General features: G+C 40.1%; 1 protein-coding gene across 1 annotated transcript; it reads right to left on the bottom strand.

The window, feature by feature from the left end:
* Window positions 1–90: 90 nt before the first annotated feature.
* fads6 (fatty acid desaturase 6) lies at window positions 91–19,147 on the bottom strand. The gene is made up of 6 exons (XM_034106686.2): window positions 18,482–19,147; window positions 14,639–14,805; window positions 7,809–7,989; window positions 7,428–7,615; window positions 4,941–5,120; window positions 91–2,131 (listed from the first exon to the last, which is right to left on the bottom strand). Exons 1-6 carry the CDS (start codon window positions 18,723–18,725, stop codon window positions 1,982–1,984), a joined length of 1,110 nt encoding a protein of 369 aa, XP_033962577.1. The 5' UTR covers window positions 18,726–19,147; the 3' UTR covers window positions 91–1,981.
* Between the last annotated feature and the right edge of the window lie 802 nt (window positions 19,148–19,949).

Here is a 19,949-nt window from a genome sequence, read left to right on the forward strand (position 1 = left end):
GTCTGCTTAAGGATACACATTCAAGACAAATATAAGAAGGGACATTTAGAAACATGTTGATGTGTAAAACAAACATGTGTGGGAAATACCCTTGTTTAAATCATTTATTCAACATCCACTTTCACTTTTTTTCTCCAACATTTTTTCGCACTTCTTTTATAATTATTGATTTTATTATCTAATGCACTTTTTTTTTTAATATATATATATATATAGTAACATTTTCCTGTTGTCTTCATTTAAAGTGAACATAGAAATAATTACAGTTCAGAAACTAATATGAACTTCTTTTTTCCCCTCATACGTGTATGATAATTGACCCTTTAAAAAAAATCGGTTCATTTTAAGTAAACATTTTTAATGTCTTTTAATGTCTTAAATACTTTTTACTTTTGTTCAACTGCATTTTTTTACTTGGAATACCCTAAAAGAAGAAACCCTGTTTTTGGAATCTGAGGAAGACAACAAAAAAGGAAAAAAGGCAGCAGGAACATCCTGAATGTATCTTAGAAAAAGTACGTAAAGAAAAGTTATGTTCTTAAAATATACTTATTGTTTAAAAGAACATGGGTGTTTCTCAATGTCGAGGACGCTTCCTTGGTAGGACATGTCTTCCGAGTCACTTGCTTCAGAAGCCAGGCAAGAATCCTTCCTAGCCTCGGAAAACAACGAATGGTGGAACAGGCTAACAGGTGTGCGTCATATGCGAGGCCTGCCTTAAATGGAGCGCGGTTTCCGCCAAAGATTTTGGAAATTGCTCAGTGCGCAAAGCATTGTGGGGATTTTAAGACCGCGGAGGATACACATGTGTGCAGCCTCGAAATTTCCCGCAACGAAGGACGACGGCCTCGAATTCTAAGAATCCTGGACATTGGAACAGTCCTTCGGCGGGACTCGATGAAGTAGCATCCTTGAAATAGTGGCTCTGGAGGAGCCTTCCTCGACATTGAGAAACACCCCATGATTATCATCATATTTCATATTATATTAGATGCAGTCTTTGTAATGGGCTCTGAATCAAACATTAAGAGCTTGTGATTTTTCTAAAATCCAAACTGCACTCACTATTTTATATATCAATGACAGATTTGTTTTAAAGTCAATACAATTGACAAGAGAGTGAATATTATATTACATTTACACATTTTGCATTTTGCATCTCCTAATGAAACAATCAGTAAATACTAAATAGGCAACTGTTCGCTAATTTTCAAATGTCATGACATAATAATGTCTACAGTGTGTTCTGCTGCCCCCTAGTGGCGAAACAACTATTACCACTGCTTTAAAAAAAGAATACATTACCACATAAAAAAAGATTAACATGATTTTTGAATTGATTGAGTAGGCGAAGCATTTTTGCTCTACTCTTGGTTCCACAATTGTTTTGTTATTTGAAAAAAAGGCAATGAAACAATGTGTAGTTCATGAAAATTAATTTAAAATGTATTATTAGAAACACACTGAAGCACCTCTGTGTGCATGTGTATTGTAACTGGAGCTGAGGAAACAACAAATGAAACAGTAAAAACCTATTTATTGTACTGCTGTTTCTATTATACTACAATTGTGCTTTATTAATTGTTATGTTATTTGTGCTATAATAACTCTATCTCCCTTAGATCCTAAAATATGATCCTCTAAATCTCCTGATGATGCTAGAATGTGATTACATTTAGAGTTAAAGGAGGTGATTTGAAACCATGTCTACACTGACTTATACATAATCAGGTCAACTTTTGGTTGAGTGCTTATCTTTGTTCTATTCATTAAATTACCGCTAAAAGTGCAGAACATAATGATATTTTATTTGTACATGATGGATGTAGCTCCTAATACCAAACTACATGTGTGCTATTGATTAAAACCTATATTCTGCATGTTAGAGACTTAAAACCTGGACAGTAGATAACACTTTAACACTCGGGCTTGTGCTTTGGAGCAGCAGCAGCAGCAGCAGCAGTCTGGGCAGTTTGTCTCCTTACTGCACCCCCACCAGCTCTGTGATCGGTGGGGCAAACACCATCAGTTCCTGGTATTTGTTGAAGAAAAGACGGAGGCGGGAGAAGTAGCTGTCCTCCTGGTACGGGAGCTTCTTTTCCATCAGATACTTGGAAACAACCGGCTTCACCTGGAAAGAGGAGGAATATATATATACAAGTCACATGTCATTTCTTACTAAGAAACAGTATCTACAGTAAATAGGCATGCAATACTACAGATGATATGAGAAACAACTGTATTTGTATTGCTGGGCAGCAGACAGAGTGAGAAGAGGGCACACATTAAGGCCCCGGCCACACAAGGACGAAAACGGTCGTTTGCGTTACTGTTTAGTGTCATATAGACCGTTCGGCCACACGAGGACGACCGAATACGGCACTAAACGACTGCGGAAACGATAACGGGTCCCAAGTCCCAAGGTGGATAGAACGGCATACGCAACTCTCTGGGGGGTCCAACGGCTCCGTGTTTACGCACTATAGGCCTATACGATCATTTTCTGATAATGATGAGGCACTAGCCCCGCCTCCCCACCTCTGCTGCTCACCCCCTTGTCAAAGTAAACTGCACACTGAATTCAGATTATTTATCTTTCTCTCGATATGGACATAAACGCGAGTGAAGTCTAATCTGACAGGACGTAGACACCTCTCAAACTACCTAAACTAGTTATAAATATGTTTATTTTTACTGTTGGCCGGGTCACTGATTACTGGATCAGATTCTGCATGAGACAGACACTGACGCTGTCCGAAGAGAGGGAGGAAAAAGAGAGGCTCCGTGTATTTTATTATTATATTATATAGAGTCGTTATTCATTTGTTTTAAAGCTCAATAAATAACAAAGAAGACCTTTGACCGGCACTTTTATCATTTTGTCGGAAGATTTAAACTTTAACACACGTTGACTGGCGAAAAACTCTGCCCGGTTCCCTCGGCCCCCACCGCGGAGAATAAACAGAAGGGCAACCATGATAACCATGCTTCTTCGCTGCTTTTGTGGAGGAAGTTACAGCGCCACGTACAGGCTCCTGCATGTACTGCAGCTTCTCCAGCGGCTGGAGCTAAACGGAGCGGTCTCGTGTGGACAGACACTATCCGGATAACTATTGCGTGTGGACGGAAGCTTGTTTGCGATTGCGTTTGCGTTAATCCTATGCGTTTAGCCGTTTTCGTCCTCGTGTGGCCGGGGCCTAAAAGTCTAGCGTTCAATCACAATAAGGTGCAAATCCAAAAGAAAGGTGCAAATCAATAAGACCCACTACAAAAAGGACCACATCAAAATCTTAAATTACTTTGTAACTGGAATTGAGTTGCTCTCTACTTTCAGATATAAGTGGTTATAAGTGGACATTTAGTTTAAAAACAAATATAATACTTCAGAGAGTATTGCTCTCCTATTCAGTTGGATGGCACCCAAAACAGATTTCTTTTTTAAAAAGATTCTGACTTTAAGTCTGAGCTGTGTTATTTTGATATTTTGGTTGCAAAATGTGTGTTTAGCTAGACATTGCTAAAGTTAGAAATCCTCAGGACCCTTTTCTTTTATCAAGTAATTGTTCCCAGGGGATGAGGGGTAATTCTTTTGGAATCAGAATCCGATTTAATGCTAAAAAGGTTTAAACGTATAGGAATTTGCTTTGGTGTTTATGGAGCTTACACACGCAGAGTAAGAGGGCTTAAGTTGTGAAAGAAGGACCAAAACTAGTGTCAAGACTATTTTACAAACTATTATTGGAATAAATTGATTGGATTCTGAAGTTGATTTAGATTTTCTGTGTCATTTTTGCCCTTAAGTAAGACTTAGTGCTTTAATTAAATGGGTGTTTTTTATTTAAATGAATCAGGTTTGAACACTTGACAGTTCATAACAAAGAACTGGCAGGCAAAACGCTTAATTTAGACGGATAGCATAATTGCAAAAAAAAAGGCATATGTTCAAATTAACCAATCATTTTTTGGATATGGGCTAATAAACACTAACAGTGTGCAGGGTATTTTTTTTATTCCGTTTTAAACATTTAAATCATTCACAAAATAGTTTTGTGGTTAGCTAACTGACCATATTATACAGCGTTCAGGCACATGCCGATGGGTTGCACCTAAAATCGGGGAGGTGTTGTTCGCGCACGCTTAAATCCCTGCTCAAATGTCCTCAAGAGAACTCACCATGAGGAGTGAACTGACATGCATGTGTCATATCTGTGGGTGTGTTTTTACAGCCTCCTCTCCAAATGATGGCCCACAGAATAATAAAGCTCTGTGAGCCCAGGGAGATTCAAAATCAATATCAGTGTTGATCCATAATATTTGCTTTAAAGGTGCCTGTCATATCTACTGTAATATATGAGTGTAATAATAATAATAATAATAATAATAATAATAATCGTAAAACAAATAAAAAATGTGATTTCCTGCCAGATGTTCTTCGATAAAGATATTCCCTAATTATAATACATTACTTAGTATAGGCATTCATAACGTAATTATTAATACATAACTGTAAATTATTTTAATGGGAAATTATACATTTTAAAAATGTGTTCCTGTACAAAGTATTTGCTTCGCATGCCTTGTAAAAACACAACTAATTGCTCAATAAAAAATTATAATATTAAAATAATAGTAATACTCATATTATAGGCAAGGAAAGCTTTCATATAGACTATTTCAAACATGTTATAAGGGAAAACCCATTGTAGTAGGTTGAAACACGTTTAAATTCATATGTAATGAGTGACAATCTACACATAAGTACTTGGTAATTAGGCTTCTGTTTTAGTAGATAATTATCTTTAATTGTGACAAGTAAATAATTATCTTTTTTTGTGACATAAAGCATAAATCTCCCTTTGTGTTGCAAAACAATCCTCTAGATCTGCAGTGAAAGCATGTGCAAACTGATAATATATAATGATTTGGGGATTAAACTTCACCTTTAGACACATGTTATCAGAGAGGAAGGGGAAGAGATGGTGCTCCACGTGACAGTTGATAAGCGAGTGTCCGAACATCCAGTCCAGCAGGGAGTTACGCGGCAGGTTCAATACCCCGTGGGTCATCTGGTAGATCCTCTTGGGTCGGCTGGTCGCAGAGAACATGTGGAGGCCAATGTGCTGTCAAGAACACAATGTTTTAGACAAGTTGAGTAATAGTATATAAGAAATTACATTGGTTAGATCATTTGTTGACCACGATGTCCAGGTTTACAATGTGTACACATTTGTAAAACGTGTTTTCTCCAACATAAAGAAAGAGTTTTAGTACACAATGTTTACAAATGAGAGACAAGGTTATCGTCGGCTAAAAGGACAGAGTAGCCTTGTGTTCAGGGGGAAAAGATAGCCAATGGCCAACAACAGCACCAGGATCCAGGGGAGGGCAGGTTCTCGTGACCCCCCAAAGAGAACAAACATTTGCCCCTGTTAGACTCCTGACTTCATACACTGAGAACATGCCTTTTCTAATCCACCGTCTCACATTTTGATCAGAACAATGCACAATGACGTGCAGCACTCAGACTCCATGTGGGAAATCATGCATGAATTGTTCCTTTTTATCCCTTTAGCTCACTGGCTGGTCTGATCTATGGGAACACAAGGCTGCGCTGAAAGAGGTGCACTCATGACTGTTTGGCATGAAATGACCCAACCAGCATTCTTCACCAAATCTGTGAGAGAGGAATGTATTGCTAGCAGAGTAGAAGTTTATGTAGAAGCTGTTCTGGAGAGTTCATTTATAAATCATAAAAATCGAAATATTATAAAATCAGTATATCTATATTTGTCAAACAATTCAATTAATCATTATGTCATTTTCAACAGATGATCGCGACTTTTCATTGACTAGCAGGTTGGCGCATTTTTGGAAAATATTGGCAGGTGATTGGATGAACATACTGTCTAACAAAGTCTAACGCAGGCTAACTTCAAGCAACCAGTCAAATAAACTAATTCAATATTTAAAAGTCTTGAGAAGGGCGAAAACAGTGCTATTCTTTGCTCCTATATCTGATAGAAAATACTCTCGTTCTGATATATCTGATACTATTGCAACATCTAGGCCAGGGGTGTCAAACTCAATTTCATTGCGGGCCACATTCGCATTATGGTTGCACTCAAAGGGCCGGTTGTAACTTTAAGACTATATAAAAATACATATAATGTTTAACATATATAAAATAATGTATTATATTACATTATTGCTCTGCATTGGATTATTATCGGATAGGGTAATACCTTCATAATTAACTACGTCTGAAAGAAAGTCTAGGGCAAATAATTGCAAGTCTCTTCAGTGAGAATGTCACAAAATGATTTAAAAAGAAAAGCCACATTCTGGAAAAAAAGTCAAAATCAAAAAATAAAAGTGACATTTTGAAAAAAAAGTGACATTTAAAAAAAGAAAAGTCAAATTCTGAGAGAAAAGTCAAATTTCAGATGCATTGTGGGACATGTATTTTATGGGCAACGTGCCTCTGTAAAGTAGCATGTAACCGTATAATAAAATCATATTTTTTGCAAGCTCTTGTGGGGCCACATAAAATGAAGTCGCGGGCCGGATTTGGCCCCCGGGCCTTGAGTTTGACACCCCTGATCTAGGCTAACCATCTTTGGAGTTACCATTTTATTTTTAAATAATCAGATGTCTTCGCTCACCTAAATGACGCATTTAGCTATTTATGTAGCTCTTCACAGGATGCTAATTAAAACGCTGAAAAAATGATGATACCTTAAGCCTGATAAATTGGATTTGTGTGTGATCTAATCATATTGTGAGAAAGTAAATTAGTTTGGTTCGTGAGTGCAAATTTAAATCCTTGAGATTGCCTGACTCAATTTTCATCTAGCGCCATCACCTTGTCAAAATTAACAAATGTTAGCATTATAATAGCATTTTTAAATTATAATAATGCTGCACTTTATGCCTGCTAAACATCAGAAAAGTACCATTATCATAATCTCTATAAACAGATGTGAATCTGTAGACAACTGAGCAAGATTGTTGGAAGCAATTTGGCCGATCCAATCTCAGAACCCATTGGCCAAAGTCTGATGATGAATTCGCTTTTTATTAGCTCCAAATTAGCTTGTTAATGTAACAAGTGTGAACATTTCCGATCTTGGACATTGGGTTTCAACTCCATTCTCTCGTTTCAAGTTGTTTACGGACTGTTAACTACAGAAACCCCAAACATATGGCCCCTTGCTCATAGAGGTTTATCATCGTTGGACTGTTAGCAAATGGGTGCCAATATTGCCATTGTTATAGTAAGCATGTTAGCATGCTGCTGTTAGCATATAGCTCAAATCTGTGTCCACAAATACCCTTACAAGGTGGCTAGCATGACTGCAGACTCATCCTTGTTTGAGGATGTGCACTGAACATGTAAAGCACAGATGCCTCCTGAAGGTATTTCTCACCTGGAAAACGTTGACATGGATAAAGGTCACAGAGAACATTGCTCTGCAAACAAGCATACAAAGCAACGCGCTGAGAGGCGACAGGAATCCGGAGACGTGTATCAGCAGCCAGTACTGGGAATACAGGCCCAGTGTTACCATCAGGATGGTCCGGACCATGACAGCCACAGAGTTGCCTCTGAGGTGAGCTGCAAAGCCAGAGAATCACATGTATGAGAATAAAGTCACAGCTAAGTGAGGGAGGCGAGGTAGCAGGGGAACTTGAACAGGATCAGAGGGTAGGAAATCTCAACGTTATGCTGATAGTCACATTTAATGTTGAAGTATTTGAGCAAACTCATAAACTGTCTGGACTTCTTTTGGTGCTTTGGCGCCTCTTACCGAGAGCAACAAGTGGAGTGATGATAGGCACGGCCAGGGGTGCTATGAACAGGTAGACAGTGCGAGGCAGGAAGGGGGCCTTCCACACGCTGGAGTCCCCCAGTCCAATGACATTAGTATGAGCATGATGCATCTTAATGTGGCCTTGAATGCCGGCTTGCGCTGAGAATGAGCCACAGATCTGAGTGGATGAACACAAGCACAGATGGGTATGATTATGAACATCAAACAAAAACACCATCACTGATGCAACTTATAAAACAAGCAGGGAAATACATAGGCTTTGAATGGTATTGATGGACTTTACTCTAGTTTCTTAAGGCTGTTTTGCTGTGTTTTGCTTTCATAAGTAGTCAATAGGGGGCAGAGAACAGAATTCACAGGTTCAAGGGTTTACTGAATTGATTATTCTAGCACTTGGACAATGAATGTTTCAATGCCTCCTTTGTTGTTGTTTTTCATGGGGATATGGATAAGGCCTAGTTAACATTTCGTTAAACCCTATTAACCTTTAGTGTCTTGCAAAGATTATTGTTGTTTTTAGAACATTGTCTTTAATTGATTTTGTATTTACAGTTTACAAAGAAGAAATACAATCTGATACATGTAATCCATGACTCCTTAAACCTGTTAACAATCCCTCGGCATCCTCTGTAGGTGCATTCAATCACAGGAAATCACATTACAGCTTTACAACAAAGTGTCACAAGTTAGACACTTCTATTATTGTTTGTTTGGTGGCTCATCTAAACTCTCCTGTCATTTCAGATCCCGCCTTCCTCCAGGCCCTTATAATCAGCTCATTTCCCTCACCTGTTACTCATTCCCTCATCACTCCACAGTATTTATACCACCTCATTATCAGTTGTCCTTTGCCAGATTGTCTTGTCGTTTCCGCCAAGCTCTCCAGTGAGTGTTGTGCTCTAGTCCCGAGTTTTGTCCTGCCCAGTTTTCGATTCCTGCCTGCCTGTCTGACGGATTTACTGGTTTTGACTCTGCCTGTCCTTGACCTGGAATAAACTGAACATTACTATATACTGGTTGTATCTGAGTCGTGCTATTGGGTTCTGATCTGTACCTGTGGTCGTGACACAGAGGGGTTTCTTCATATTTATTTTATAGCTTGGTTTATTTCTGATGTATCCCTAAAAACATGCAGAAAATGTAATTTTTTTATGGCTGCTGACAGTATATTCTGATGTAAAGTGGGAATACAAAGACATGTTCAGAGCTCCCTTTTTTATAGTTCCTTGTCTCTAATATGTTAACAAAACAAACTGTTGAACCTGCATGCCTGTATGCAAATGAGCAAATATTTATAAAAAATAATGTCTCATTTGGATATATAAATACAATATAGGATAACTTGTAATACAATAATGTTTTGTCCCGAGCATGTAATCAACTGGCGAAGTTTCACTGTAACAGCTGGGAGTTTGGTGAATTAGTCTGCCATAAATACAATACGTTTATTTACTTTCCTGGATGAGAGTTGGATAGGAAGATTGATAGCACTCTCATGTCTGTGCGCTAACATGTAAACAACAGTTAGTTAGCGTAGCATAAAGACTGGATTTAGGGGGAAAACGACTGACCTGGCTCTGTCCAAAGGGAATAAAACGCTCCCACCGGCATCTCTAAATGATAAACACTGTACATCTTGTTTTTATTTTTAGAACCAAGTAATTAAAACCGATTAGGTTTTATGAAGGCTAACATTTATTGGATCTGGCAGTGACTTCCCGGAATCAGCGGCTGGTTTCTAAGAAACCAGCAGAGCCAAAAATGTCCGGGACATAACTTCCCTGTACACCTTGTCTTTTGTGCATGAACAGACTAAACAAGATATGATTGTTGAATTACTGACCTTTAAAGTTAATCTGTTACACTACATTTGGACACGGGTTATCTATGAGAGACAATTTCCTGTATCTGTGTAGCATTCTCCACTTTTCTGTTCCCTTAGACTTAGAGACTAGCAACAGATCCCGAGTCTGTCACTCCAAGAGAAATAAATGTGAACACAGATTTTAGCTGATTCTTGCGACCAATTGTGAGTGACTAACAATTGGGCCCATTTTCACACTTCTCAATAATCGGACACTAAAATGACATTTTTAGGACGAACCAATTGAGAGACAATTAACTCTGTTCGAGACCTTTCTCTGTCGCTAACGGCCCGTCCACACAGCGGCGTGCGTTGACGCTTCCCCATTCACTTTGAATGGGGTGACGTCACTTTTAGCCGAAATGCATCGTGGGAAGCGACGTGGAGCGTAGCTGGCGTGGCTCGCTGCAAAAGTTGAGCAATGTTCAACTTTTGACGCCTCGGCGAGGCGTCAGCCAATCGAATCATATGCCAGTACAAGCTCTAGCCAATCAAACCGCTGCTTGTGTGTCAGGGGCGGGAGATTCATGTGATTGGTTGTTGGTCGAGTTTCAGACACGCCCGCCGGCAAGCGTCAACGCACGCCGCTGTGTGGACGGGCCGTAACACCCTTGTTTGTTTGTAGCCTTTATTTAACCAGGTGAAGCCCCTGAGATCAAAAGATCTCTTTTTCAAGGGTGACCTGCAGGACATTAGTTACACATGTAACATAAAAACAACAGAACAACAATAAGGATGACATACAACATAATATACAGGGTACAGTTTACAAAACTCTATGTACAGTGACAGGTACCATGAGTATCAAACAGCATGGCACCCAGCCAAGTTTTAAAATGATGCAGGGGAACCAAAGTGCTCAGTTTTAAACAGGTTTGCAGACTGTTCCAATTTAGTGGAGCTGCACATCTAACAGCTTTCTTCCCTAAGACAGTTGGCTTGGCACACTTGGCACATTTAATAAAACATCATGAGATCTCAGGCAATACGTACTTTCAATTCGTCGAGACATCAGAGAGCAGATATAAAAAGGTAGTTTACCCAACATGGCTTTATAAATGAACATGTACCAATGACTGAGCCTCCGTACAGTTAGTGAAGGAAGACCTGCCTTGGCATACAGGGTACAGTGATGAGTAAGTGCTTTACAGTTAGTAACAAATCTCGGAGCACTGTGATACGCAGCATCTAACTTTTCCAGGCAATGGGCAGGTGCATTCATATATATCAAATCACCATAGTCCAGCACAGGTAAAAAGGTCACAGTGACTAGCCTTTTCCTGGCTTCAAATGAGAAACAGGACTTGTTCCTGTAGAAGAAACCTAGCCTAACCCTCAGCTTTTTAAGCAGATTAGTGACCTGAAGTTTAAAAGTAACACAATCATCAAGCCAGATACCAAGGTGTTTGTAACAGGCAACAACTTCAAGTTTTGTTCCTTGCGTAGTTACAATATCAAAAACAGGCTCTGGTGTCTTTTTTGCTTTTGAAAAGAGCATTACCTTGGTTTTCTCAACATTTAAAAGAAGCTTTTGTTCAGAGAGCTGAGTCTGAATAGTGTTAAAAACAGCCTGTAATTTAACAACAGCCTCTTTAATGGTGGGACCTGCACAATACATGACAGTATCATCCGCATAAAACTGTAAAGTAGCTTCATCCACATTATCACCTAAACTGTTGATATGGAGAATAAAAGTGGTCCTAAAACAGAACCTTGTGGTACACCATTAGAAATGTTTAACCACTCAGAAGACAGTCCATCAAAATGAACACATTGGGACCTTTCAGAGAGGTAGTTCACAAACCACCCCACTGCAAGGCTGGATATGCCTATACTGAGTAACCTCTGCTTTAAAATGCGATGATCAACGGTGTCAAACGCTTTGGAAAGGTCAATAAACAGAGCTGCACAACTCTGCTTATTATCTAAAATACTAGTAATGTCATTTACCACTTTCATTGTGGCAGTGATGGTGCTGTGTTTCTTTCTGAATCCTGACTGATGCTTAGACATTTTTATACATAAAAACTCCTTTACTTGTTCACTCACAAGTCGTTCGAGCACCTTAGCCAGAACTGACAATTTAGAGATTGACCTATAGTTATTTAAAATAGTTGCCTCCCCTCCTTTCAGTAAATGCAAGACATAAGCAGACTTCCATACTTTTGGAATTGTGTTCGTGCTGAGGGAGAGGTTAAAAAGAGAAGTAAGAGGTGGAGCAATACAATCTGCAGCTATCTTTAAAAAGAAAGGTTCTAAGTTGTCCGGGCCAGCCGGTTTCCTAGGATCTAGCTTAGATAAGGCTTCATGAACAACCTTGACAGTAAAAGGAGTAAAACTGAAAGGGTTTTCCAGACCATGTTGTTCAGAGTCACGGATTGGGGTGTTCACAGAAGCAGAGTTAGTCACAGAATCAAACATAGAACCGCAGGACACAAAATGCTCATTAAAGCAATTTAGCATAGTAGCCCTGTCCGATATAGTGCCAGATGCTGTGGTAATTAGGCACGGAGGAAGCTCATTACGGATATCACCGGTGGATATTGATTTTATTGCTTTCCAAAATTTCCTAGGATTATTTAGGTTTTCTGTGGTAACTGACAAATAGTACTTCGACTTTGCACTTTTGACATTTGAAGTGAAGCTATTCCTTAGCTGCCTAAAACGCAGCCACTCTACCTCTGAGCCTGATTGCCTAGCCTTTGCCCAGGCCTTATTTCTCTCATGAAGGAGACCAGACAGTTCAGCAGAAAACCAAGGATTGTCTCGTCCCTTTACTCTAAATTTACGCAGGGGTGCATGTCTATCAATGATCTCCATAAAACCAAGATAAAAATAAGACCATCAGCACACAGATCGATTTTACCCCAATCAAAATCAAACAGATCATGCACAAAACCCTGCTCAACAAAATGTTTTATGTCTCTCTTGATGATAATGCGAGGTTTAACCTTTTGGACCTTAGTGTCCCTAATTGTGGCTACAACACAGTGATCGCTCAGATAATTTGCAAATACTCCCACAGATGAATATTTATGGGGAACATTAGTTAAAATGAGATCAATTAGGGAGGATTTATTAGGGGACTTAATGTTAGGGCGAGTAGGACTGTCCACAATCTGAGTAACATTTAAAGAGATACAAAGGTTTTTAAAATCCTCTGACACTGCAGTTAACCAGTCCCAGTTTAAATCTCCAAGTAGCACTATTTCCTTGTAGTCTAGTTGTGATAAAAGATTTGCTAGTGAAGACAAGGAGTCTTTGACAGCTGAGGGGGGTCTGTAACAACTCACTACCATGACCTGTTGACCCTTTGCCACTTCTATATTTATGGCTAAAAATTCAAGTTGCTTACTGATCGATTTGGAAACTAATGTGGTTACACTGAACTTATTCTTAACATAAATGGCAACGCCACCACCTTTATTAGGCCGGTCGGTACGATACACATTAAAACCATTTAAGGCAATGTCAGAGGCCAAAATAGACTTGTTTAGCCATGTTTCAGATAAAACAATGACGTCAGCGTCAGTCGATTTTGCCCAGATACGGACAAAATCTAGTTTACCTAACAGACTGCGCACATTCAAGTGGATGAAACCCAACCCAGACCTAGCTTTAAAATCAGCAGGAGTAGCGATCTGACTATTACTACAGGGCGGACCAGGGTTAGGTTGTACATTTCCTGACAGTAATAACAACAAAAAAAACAGGCATCTTTTCCTCTTAAACGACACAAATACATTGTCATCTAATTTAGAAACACCGGAAAAGTCTGCGAGAGTGTGATTAGAGCTTAAGAAGCAGTCCTGAAGAACCATCATCGCAGGAAAATAAAAAAGACAAACATATTTTGTCGAGCAGATTGACTGTGACAAGGCAACCGGTAATTGTTTGAGCAACACATCCGAACCTTTGCAGGGGATGCCCACTGCGGGTGGCAGAACAGACCTGAATCCAGTAGTCTTCTCAGAATGACTAGAGATCTTTTCATAGACCAAAACAGTTAACAGGCACAGCAGAATCCCGATATGGGCCATTTTCCAAGACCAGCACACAGTATCTGCGATGTTCCTGGAGCAAAATCAGCACAGCAGCAAAGGACAGGCGAAAACAGCAGCGTGGAAGCGCTCCGGTCCCTCCGTGGTATCCCCGAGGTGAAAGCAGGCCTCTGCAACAGCAGAACCAGGACAGGTGGAAAGCAGGCCCCAGCGGTGGTAAAATCCTCCTGCGTACAGCAGCACACGCCCGGTGGAAGCAGGCCAAGCCCGAAGCGTGGATCCACTCCGTCTCTCCGCGACGACTCCGGGGTAAAAACCTCTCCAGTACAGCCTCTACAGGTGGGAGCAGGCTTCCATAGATCGCAGATCGCAGGCAGCAAACAGGTGGAGCCGCTCCATCTCTTCGCGACGAGCAGGCCTCCGTAAATCGCAGATCGCATGCAGCAACAGGTGGAGCCGCTCCGTCTCTTCGTGACGTCTCCGGAGGAAAAACACCTCAGTACAGCCGCACTCGACAGGTGGGAGTAGGCCTCCGCAGATCGCAGACAACTAAAACTACTACTTGTATAAGTAGGGATGGCTAAAAGTTTGTAAGCAGAATGCCAGATGCTAACAGGTAAGTGCGAGCCTGTAGAAATTGCGACTGCCTCCAATGACAGCGTCGGTGTTTTTCAGAAAATAAATGCTGCTGTTAGCTGTGAGCAAAAAAGTCTAAAAGCCTTGTCTTGGCACAGCTTGTAATGCAGTATCTTGAGTTAAAAGCACATTTTCTTCTGCTACATATCTTCTTGTTTAACTCTTTGCAAGAAAGCAAATTATATTTTTTTGGCCAAATATTAAAGTATTTCTAAGTTCCTATCGCATTGCCACTTTGGCAGTAGTATTTTCATCACTGCAACAAAGCTACAGTGAGAATAAACTCAGATTTCTGAACATCTCACCTCGATAAAGAAGACAGCCCAGACCTTCGCCCAGGCCTGCGACTCGCTCAGGGACCCGTGGCTGGCCAGATGTGTCCCTTTGACTGCGATGACAGCATGAGCCATGCCCATCAGCAGCATGCCCGCCGAAAAGTACAGAACCTGAGAGGAGCCCAGCAGCAGGAAGGCTGCAACACAGAGCACAGGGACCTTAATCTACATTTGTTTCACTTTCTTTATAAGAGGTACGGGACACTTATGGAAGAGTAAGAGGGCATGAGGAGAAAACATTTGACAAAGATACATTTAAAAAAAAAAGTTTGCATAGTGTCTATATGTGAAGACTAAAGTTTTGGACCTGTCTGCTGCATTCGACACGGTGAACCATCAGATCCTCCTTTGCACTCTCCAAGAATTTGGAGTTTCAGGCTCTGCACTTGCCCTCCTCACCTCATACCTCAAAGACTGTAACTACAGGGTAACTTGGAGAGGGTCCGAGTCCGACCCTTGTCAATTAACTACAGGGGTCCCTCAGGGCTCTGTTCTTGGTCCCCTCCTCTTCTCCTTGTCCTCTACTCTTCTCCTCGCTCGGATCAGTCATTAGCCCACATGGTTTTTCATACCACTGCATTAGAGAGAGAGAGACCCAGGTCGTCGCACGCATCTCTGCTTGTCTAGCGAACATCTCTCAGTGGATGTCTGCTCACCACCTCAAGCTCAACCTTGACGAGACTGAACTGCTTTTCCTTCGGGGAAAAGATTGTCCCACTCCCCAACAACAAAAACACGTGGGTTTGCTATCCTGGCTCCAAAATGGTGGAATGAGCAGAAAGCCTGCACATCTTTTGGCGCAGACTGAAAACTCATCTCTTTGGACTCCACTTCGAGCGATAGAATTACTAACAAAGCACTTTATACTAATAAAGGACTGGCTTATCTAAAGCCAGTTGAGTAGCACTTGAAATGTTTTGGCTCTATGAAACCTGATGTACTTATATGATTCTGTTTTCTTCAAGTTTGTATCTTGTTGGTTGAATGCACTGATTGTAAGTCGCTTTGGATAAAAGTGTCAGCTAAATGCAATGTAAAAAGTTGAAACTTCAGTATTAGTGCCAGGCTTTTAAGTCAGTAGACAAAACGTTTTGAATGAACAATATGAAAGTTTGGGAATAAAGCTGCCGTTAGCTCTTATACTGAAAGTTTGGACTTTATTTGCAAGATTCAGACTTGTTCTTGACAGTTCCACTTCACAAAACTTAAAATGTTTAACAAAAATGTTCCTCCTTTTGACCACCTTACACCTGGCACTAATAACCTTCCGTAGTCTCTTGGCAAAAGTGCGTAGTCATAACAGACTAAAGGACCCACACTGCCAGGATCAGTGTTTCTGTTATCAGTGAGCATTAAATGCAGTAGCGGTGTGACTTTCAACCATGACATGCAGGAAGATCAGATGAAAGAAAGTAACTTCATTCTGCATATTTCACACCTTTGCATGACGACATTGCCGTGAACAGTTATTATTTAGATATATCTGTTTATTTTCCTGCATTTATTGTATTCCCAGGGTTTTCTTAATTGTTTTGTCCTGTATACAATACAAGTCAGATCATTCAATCCAATATTCTCAAACATCAAAATAATAAAACTCAGCTAAACTTCCTGTCAGCAAATTCAGTTTGATGATACAATTATTTACGTCTAATCCCTTTAAATAGTGAATGAAAAGCAGCCTCACAGATTTACTCTTTAATTTTACACAAGCAGCCGGTGAGGATCCTTTGTCTGAATTGTACCGCCAGGTTTTGTGTTTCCCTTCCTTACTCAATAAAATGGTGCTAATATACTACACCTCCTATTTCAAAGCAGACTATTTTGAGGTGATAAGTCACGGTCTGTGATACACAATGACAGATGCCTCCTTCGGCTCACAGTGAGATTAAAACCCTTCTCTAGGGATATTAAAGATAGGGATATGCTGTATGTAACTCACTAATTATAAAAGCTGAAGAAGTAAAGTAGTAAAAATACATTGTAAATGTACATTTCCCATATTCTCTCAATAAAAACAAAAACAAAACAGTGTTTGGTTAGGGTTAATTGTCATAATGGCACTTCTCCTTCATTGTTCATCATTCAGGATGATTTGACCAGAAACCAAAATATCCACAGTGATCCTTTCCAAAACAAACACTGAGTAAAGCAGCTTCACTTTAAACATCAGTGTTTCAGTGGACTGCTAGCTAGCCGCTACCGTTAGCTTAGCTTGTTTCTCTGATAACTTCAGGCTAAAATCCTTCAGTTAGTCAAAAATACATAGTTAAAACAACAAAGATTTAAAATGTACTATAATAATATGAATGCCTCTGACAAACATAACGCTGATGTAGGTCAAAGGGGATACAACGTCATTAGTAGGCTAGATCAAATAAAACCATTGCATTTTTATTAGAAATACAGATTTCTATTGCTTATAAAATTGTTGGATATCTAGTCATCTTTAAGATCTTTTAATGAGGATATATTAGGCAAGGCAAGTTTATTTATATAGCACCTTTCAACACAAGGCAATTCAAAGTGCTTTACAAAAAATGAAACTACATTAAGAAAATATTTTAGATATTGAACCTTCAATTTATCGTTTTAGACGTATTTTTTATTTGTATTTAGTGAAGCAAGATATGTCACTATAGGGTGACATAATAGGATCAACATTTATGGGCAAAACAAAAAGACAAAAAAAAGATAATAAGTTTAAGACCTAATGGTGGGGGCGGGGTGTATTAGTGAGGGTTCAAGGGCACTCTATTGTGTAGGGCTTAGTGGGATAGAAGATCCATAGTGGGATATATATATATACAACATTGTATTTTCCTGGTTGGAGTGGCTAGTCCCAGCTGAATGCTGTAGTGATGTGTTAACTGGCAGCCAGTCTACCAGTCTAGATTACAGCTGCAGCTTGAACCAGGTGTCGTCCTGCTGCTGGGAGCTGTCACTTCCAATGATCGAGTGACATGAGTCACAATAGGCACCAGTCCTAATAAGGTCAGTAACATGACCACCAGTGACCCAGATACAGGGATCCATAGGATGCTGTGAATATGTAATGCACTGATGGATAACAACACTGTTGGACTGAGACTAGAGAAAGTTTAAAACATGATTGATACAAAAATAACTATGTTTAAGATGCCAAAAATGTTTTTAAATTGTCTTAAAGGTGAGTTGCTAGCCTATTTTGGACTTTAGGTGATTGTTAGAATACATTTTCCCCCAAGTTTTTTTGGTCATAATAGTCTATTAATTAATAAAATAATGGACAGACTTATATTGAAATAGTCCTTAGTTAAAGCCGTTGATATAAATATCTTGTAATTAAAATCAACATTAGTTAACATCAATATGATATCTGCAGTCCAAGTTGATGTGTCTATCTTTTGTTACATAGTCCAATCCATGAAAATAAAAAGATTTATAGAAAATAACAAATTAAGATAAACAATAACATCCCGTATTACAGTACTTATCATCACCCCAACATTTAAGATGAGACACTGATGGAAACGTTCTTCAGACACTGGTCAGTTTTAAGGGTTTGAGCACTTTTGCTTTCAGACTAATGGAAAAAGAAACCTCCAAAATACTCATCTGAACCTGAACATTTATCAAATGTTTAGATTTATGTTTGAGAAAAGAGTGAACAATAGCATATTTAATAAAATAATACCATACATGCATATTCAAACATACGTTTTCAGAAAACCTTTAATACAAAAAATGCTTGTCCTAATGAAAGTAATCAACCTGGGAAATGTCATAATGATGTTCGTTTGATTTTTCACCAAAGCATGCCTGAAGTCTTACCCGGGGCCAGACAGAGGAATGCTGCTGCCAGGATGCTGCAATCGATCCCTCTCCTCTCCCACCAGCTGCTCTCTTTCACAACCTTCTGCACCAGCTTGGTCAGCTCCATCATCAGCGACTCCTTCTCCCCCTCTCCACCTCCTTGCCCTTCATTCTTCTTCCCCTCTGAGTCCACTATCCTCTTCACTACCATCTCTTCCATCCTCTCCTCTCCTTCCCTCCACTCCTCTGGTACATTCTGCATGTCGTCTCCCGTGCTGGTGACCGGCTCACAACAAGCTCACCATGCGGTTAGTGTCCTCTTACACACAGCCGGAGATAAACTGCCTGCACGCTGCGCCCTGAGAATAAAGTCCACACATTGCGAAAGTCCTTATTGGTTACACAAGCATTGTCAGAGAGGCCCAGCCCCCTTCCTTCTGCTTCAATAGCTCCTGCACCCTCCTCCTCTATCACCTCACCTCTTACTCTTTCCTCTCCTTCCCCCCCCCCAGTCAGCTGACTCCTGACGCAATCCAGAAGCATCCAAATGTGTTGTCCCACTATGTCCCACAAAGATGTAATGTGATGGAAATCCTTGGAAAGTCCTGTCGCAGGCTGCCTCACAAAACTGCAGCTGCTCCGCTCAGAGTGGACCTCTGCCTCCTCTGAGCTGTCTCATACATTCTGCATGCGGCTCACCCCCCCTGTGCTTCTTTGTGTCAGCTCCCCTCCCCTCCCATCTCTGTAACCTTGGCAAATGTCCTGGGAACGGGGAGGGAGAAAGGAGCTGATTAACAGTGGCTGTTCAGTAGTTTATTCACAAGGAGAAGGTTCAGAACTGAAAGGAATAGATGCTGATGTGCAAGAATGTGTTCTGACAGTCGGGGTGTGTGTTTATGACCAGAGCATGTATCTGGCGTCAGTGCTGCCTTTTTGTTTCTGGAGACAGGCCAGTGTTTGAGGCCAGGCGGACTGCAATGTGTTCTTTCAAGTATACACAGTGTGTATTTTTTACTCTGAAGGACAGCAGATGCTGCAGAGGAAGGAACATAAGGCTGTCTGCCAGCTCAGCTTACACTCTCTCTCAGCCTCAGCTTGTTGTTTGCTTGTTGCTGGGGAGACACCCCAGGTGAATAGGTGATAAATAGATACCAAGCTCATAAAATAATAAAAGTAAATGTAACAACTACTACAGTGCAACAAAACAGGAAGATTAAATGTGGTCTCTTAAACATAAGATCTCTAGCATCTAAAGCAATATTGGTAAATTATTTAATATCAGATTATAATATTGATATATGCTGTCTCACTGAAACTTGGTTGAGACATGAAGAATATGTCAGCATAAATGAGGCCACTCCACCCAGCCATATCAACACTCATATTGCCCGAGGCACGGGCCGAGGAGGTGGAGTTGCAGCTATCTTTGACTCAAGTTTACTTATCAATACTAAACCAAAATTAAATTATACCTCCTTTGAAAGCC

The sequence above is a fragment of the Pseudochaenichthys georgianus genome, chromosome 19, assembly GCF_902827115.2.
Source record: "Pseudochaenichthys georgianus chromosome 19, fPseGeo1.2, whole genome shotgun sequence".
NCBI classification, from domain to species: Eukaryota; Metazoa; Chordata; class Actinopteri; order Perciformes; family Channichthyidae; genus Pseudochaenichthys; species Pseudochaenichthys georgianus.

Bases quoted from the DNA above. Each gene is read 5' to 3' on its own strand.
- fads6 (XM_034106686.2), bottom strand. From the start codon at position 18,725: ATGCAGAATGTACCAGAGGAGTGGAGGGAAGGAGAGGAGAGGATGGAA. The intron at 7,616-7,808 runs GTAAGAGGCGCC...CTGGCTTTGCAG, and splicing joins CACTCCACTTGTTGCTCTCG to CTCACCTCAGAGGCAACTCT. The intron at 2,132-4,940 runs GTGAAGTTTAAT...TCCTCTTTCCAG, and splicing joins CTGATAACATGTGTCTAAAG to GTGAAGCCGGTTGTTTCCAA.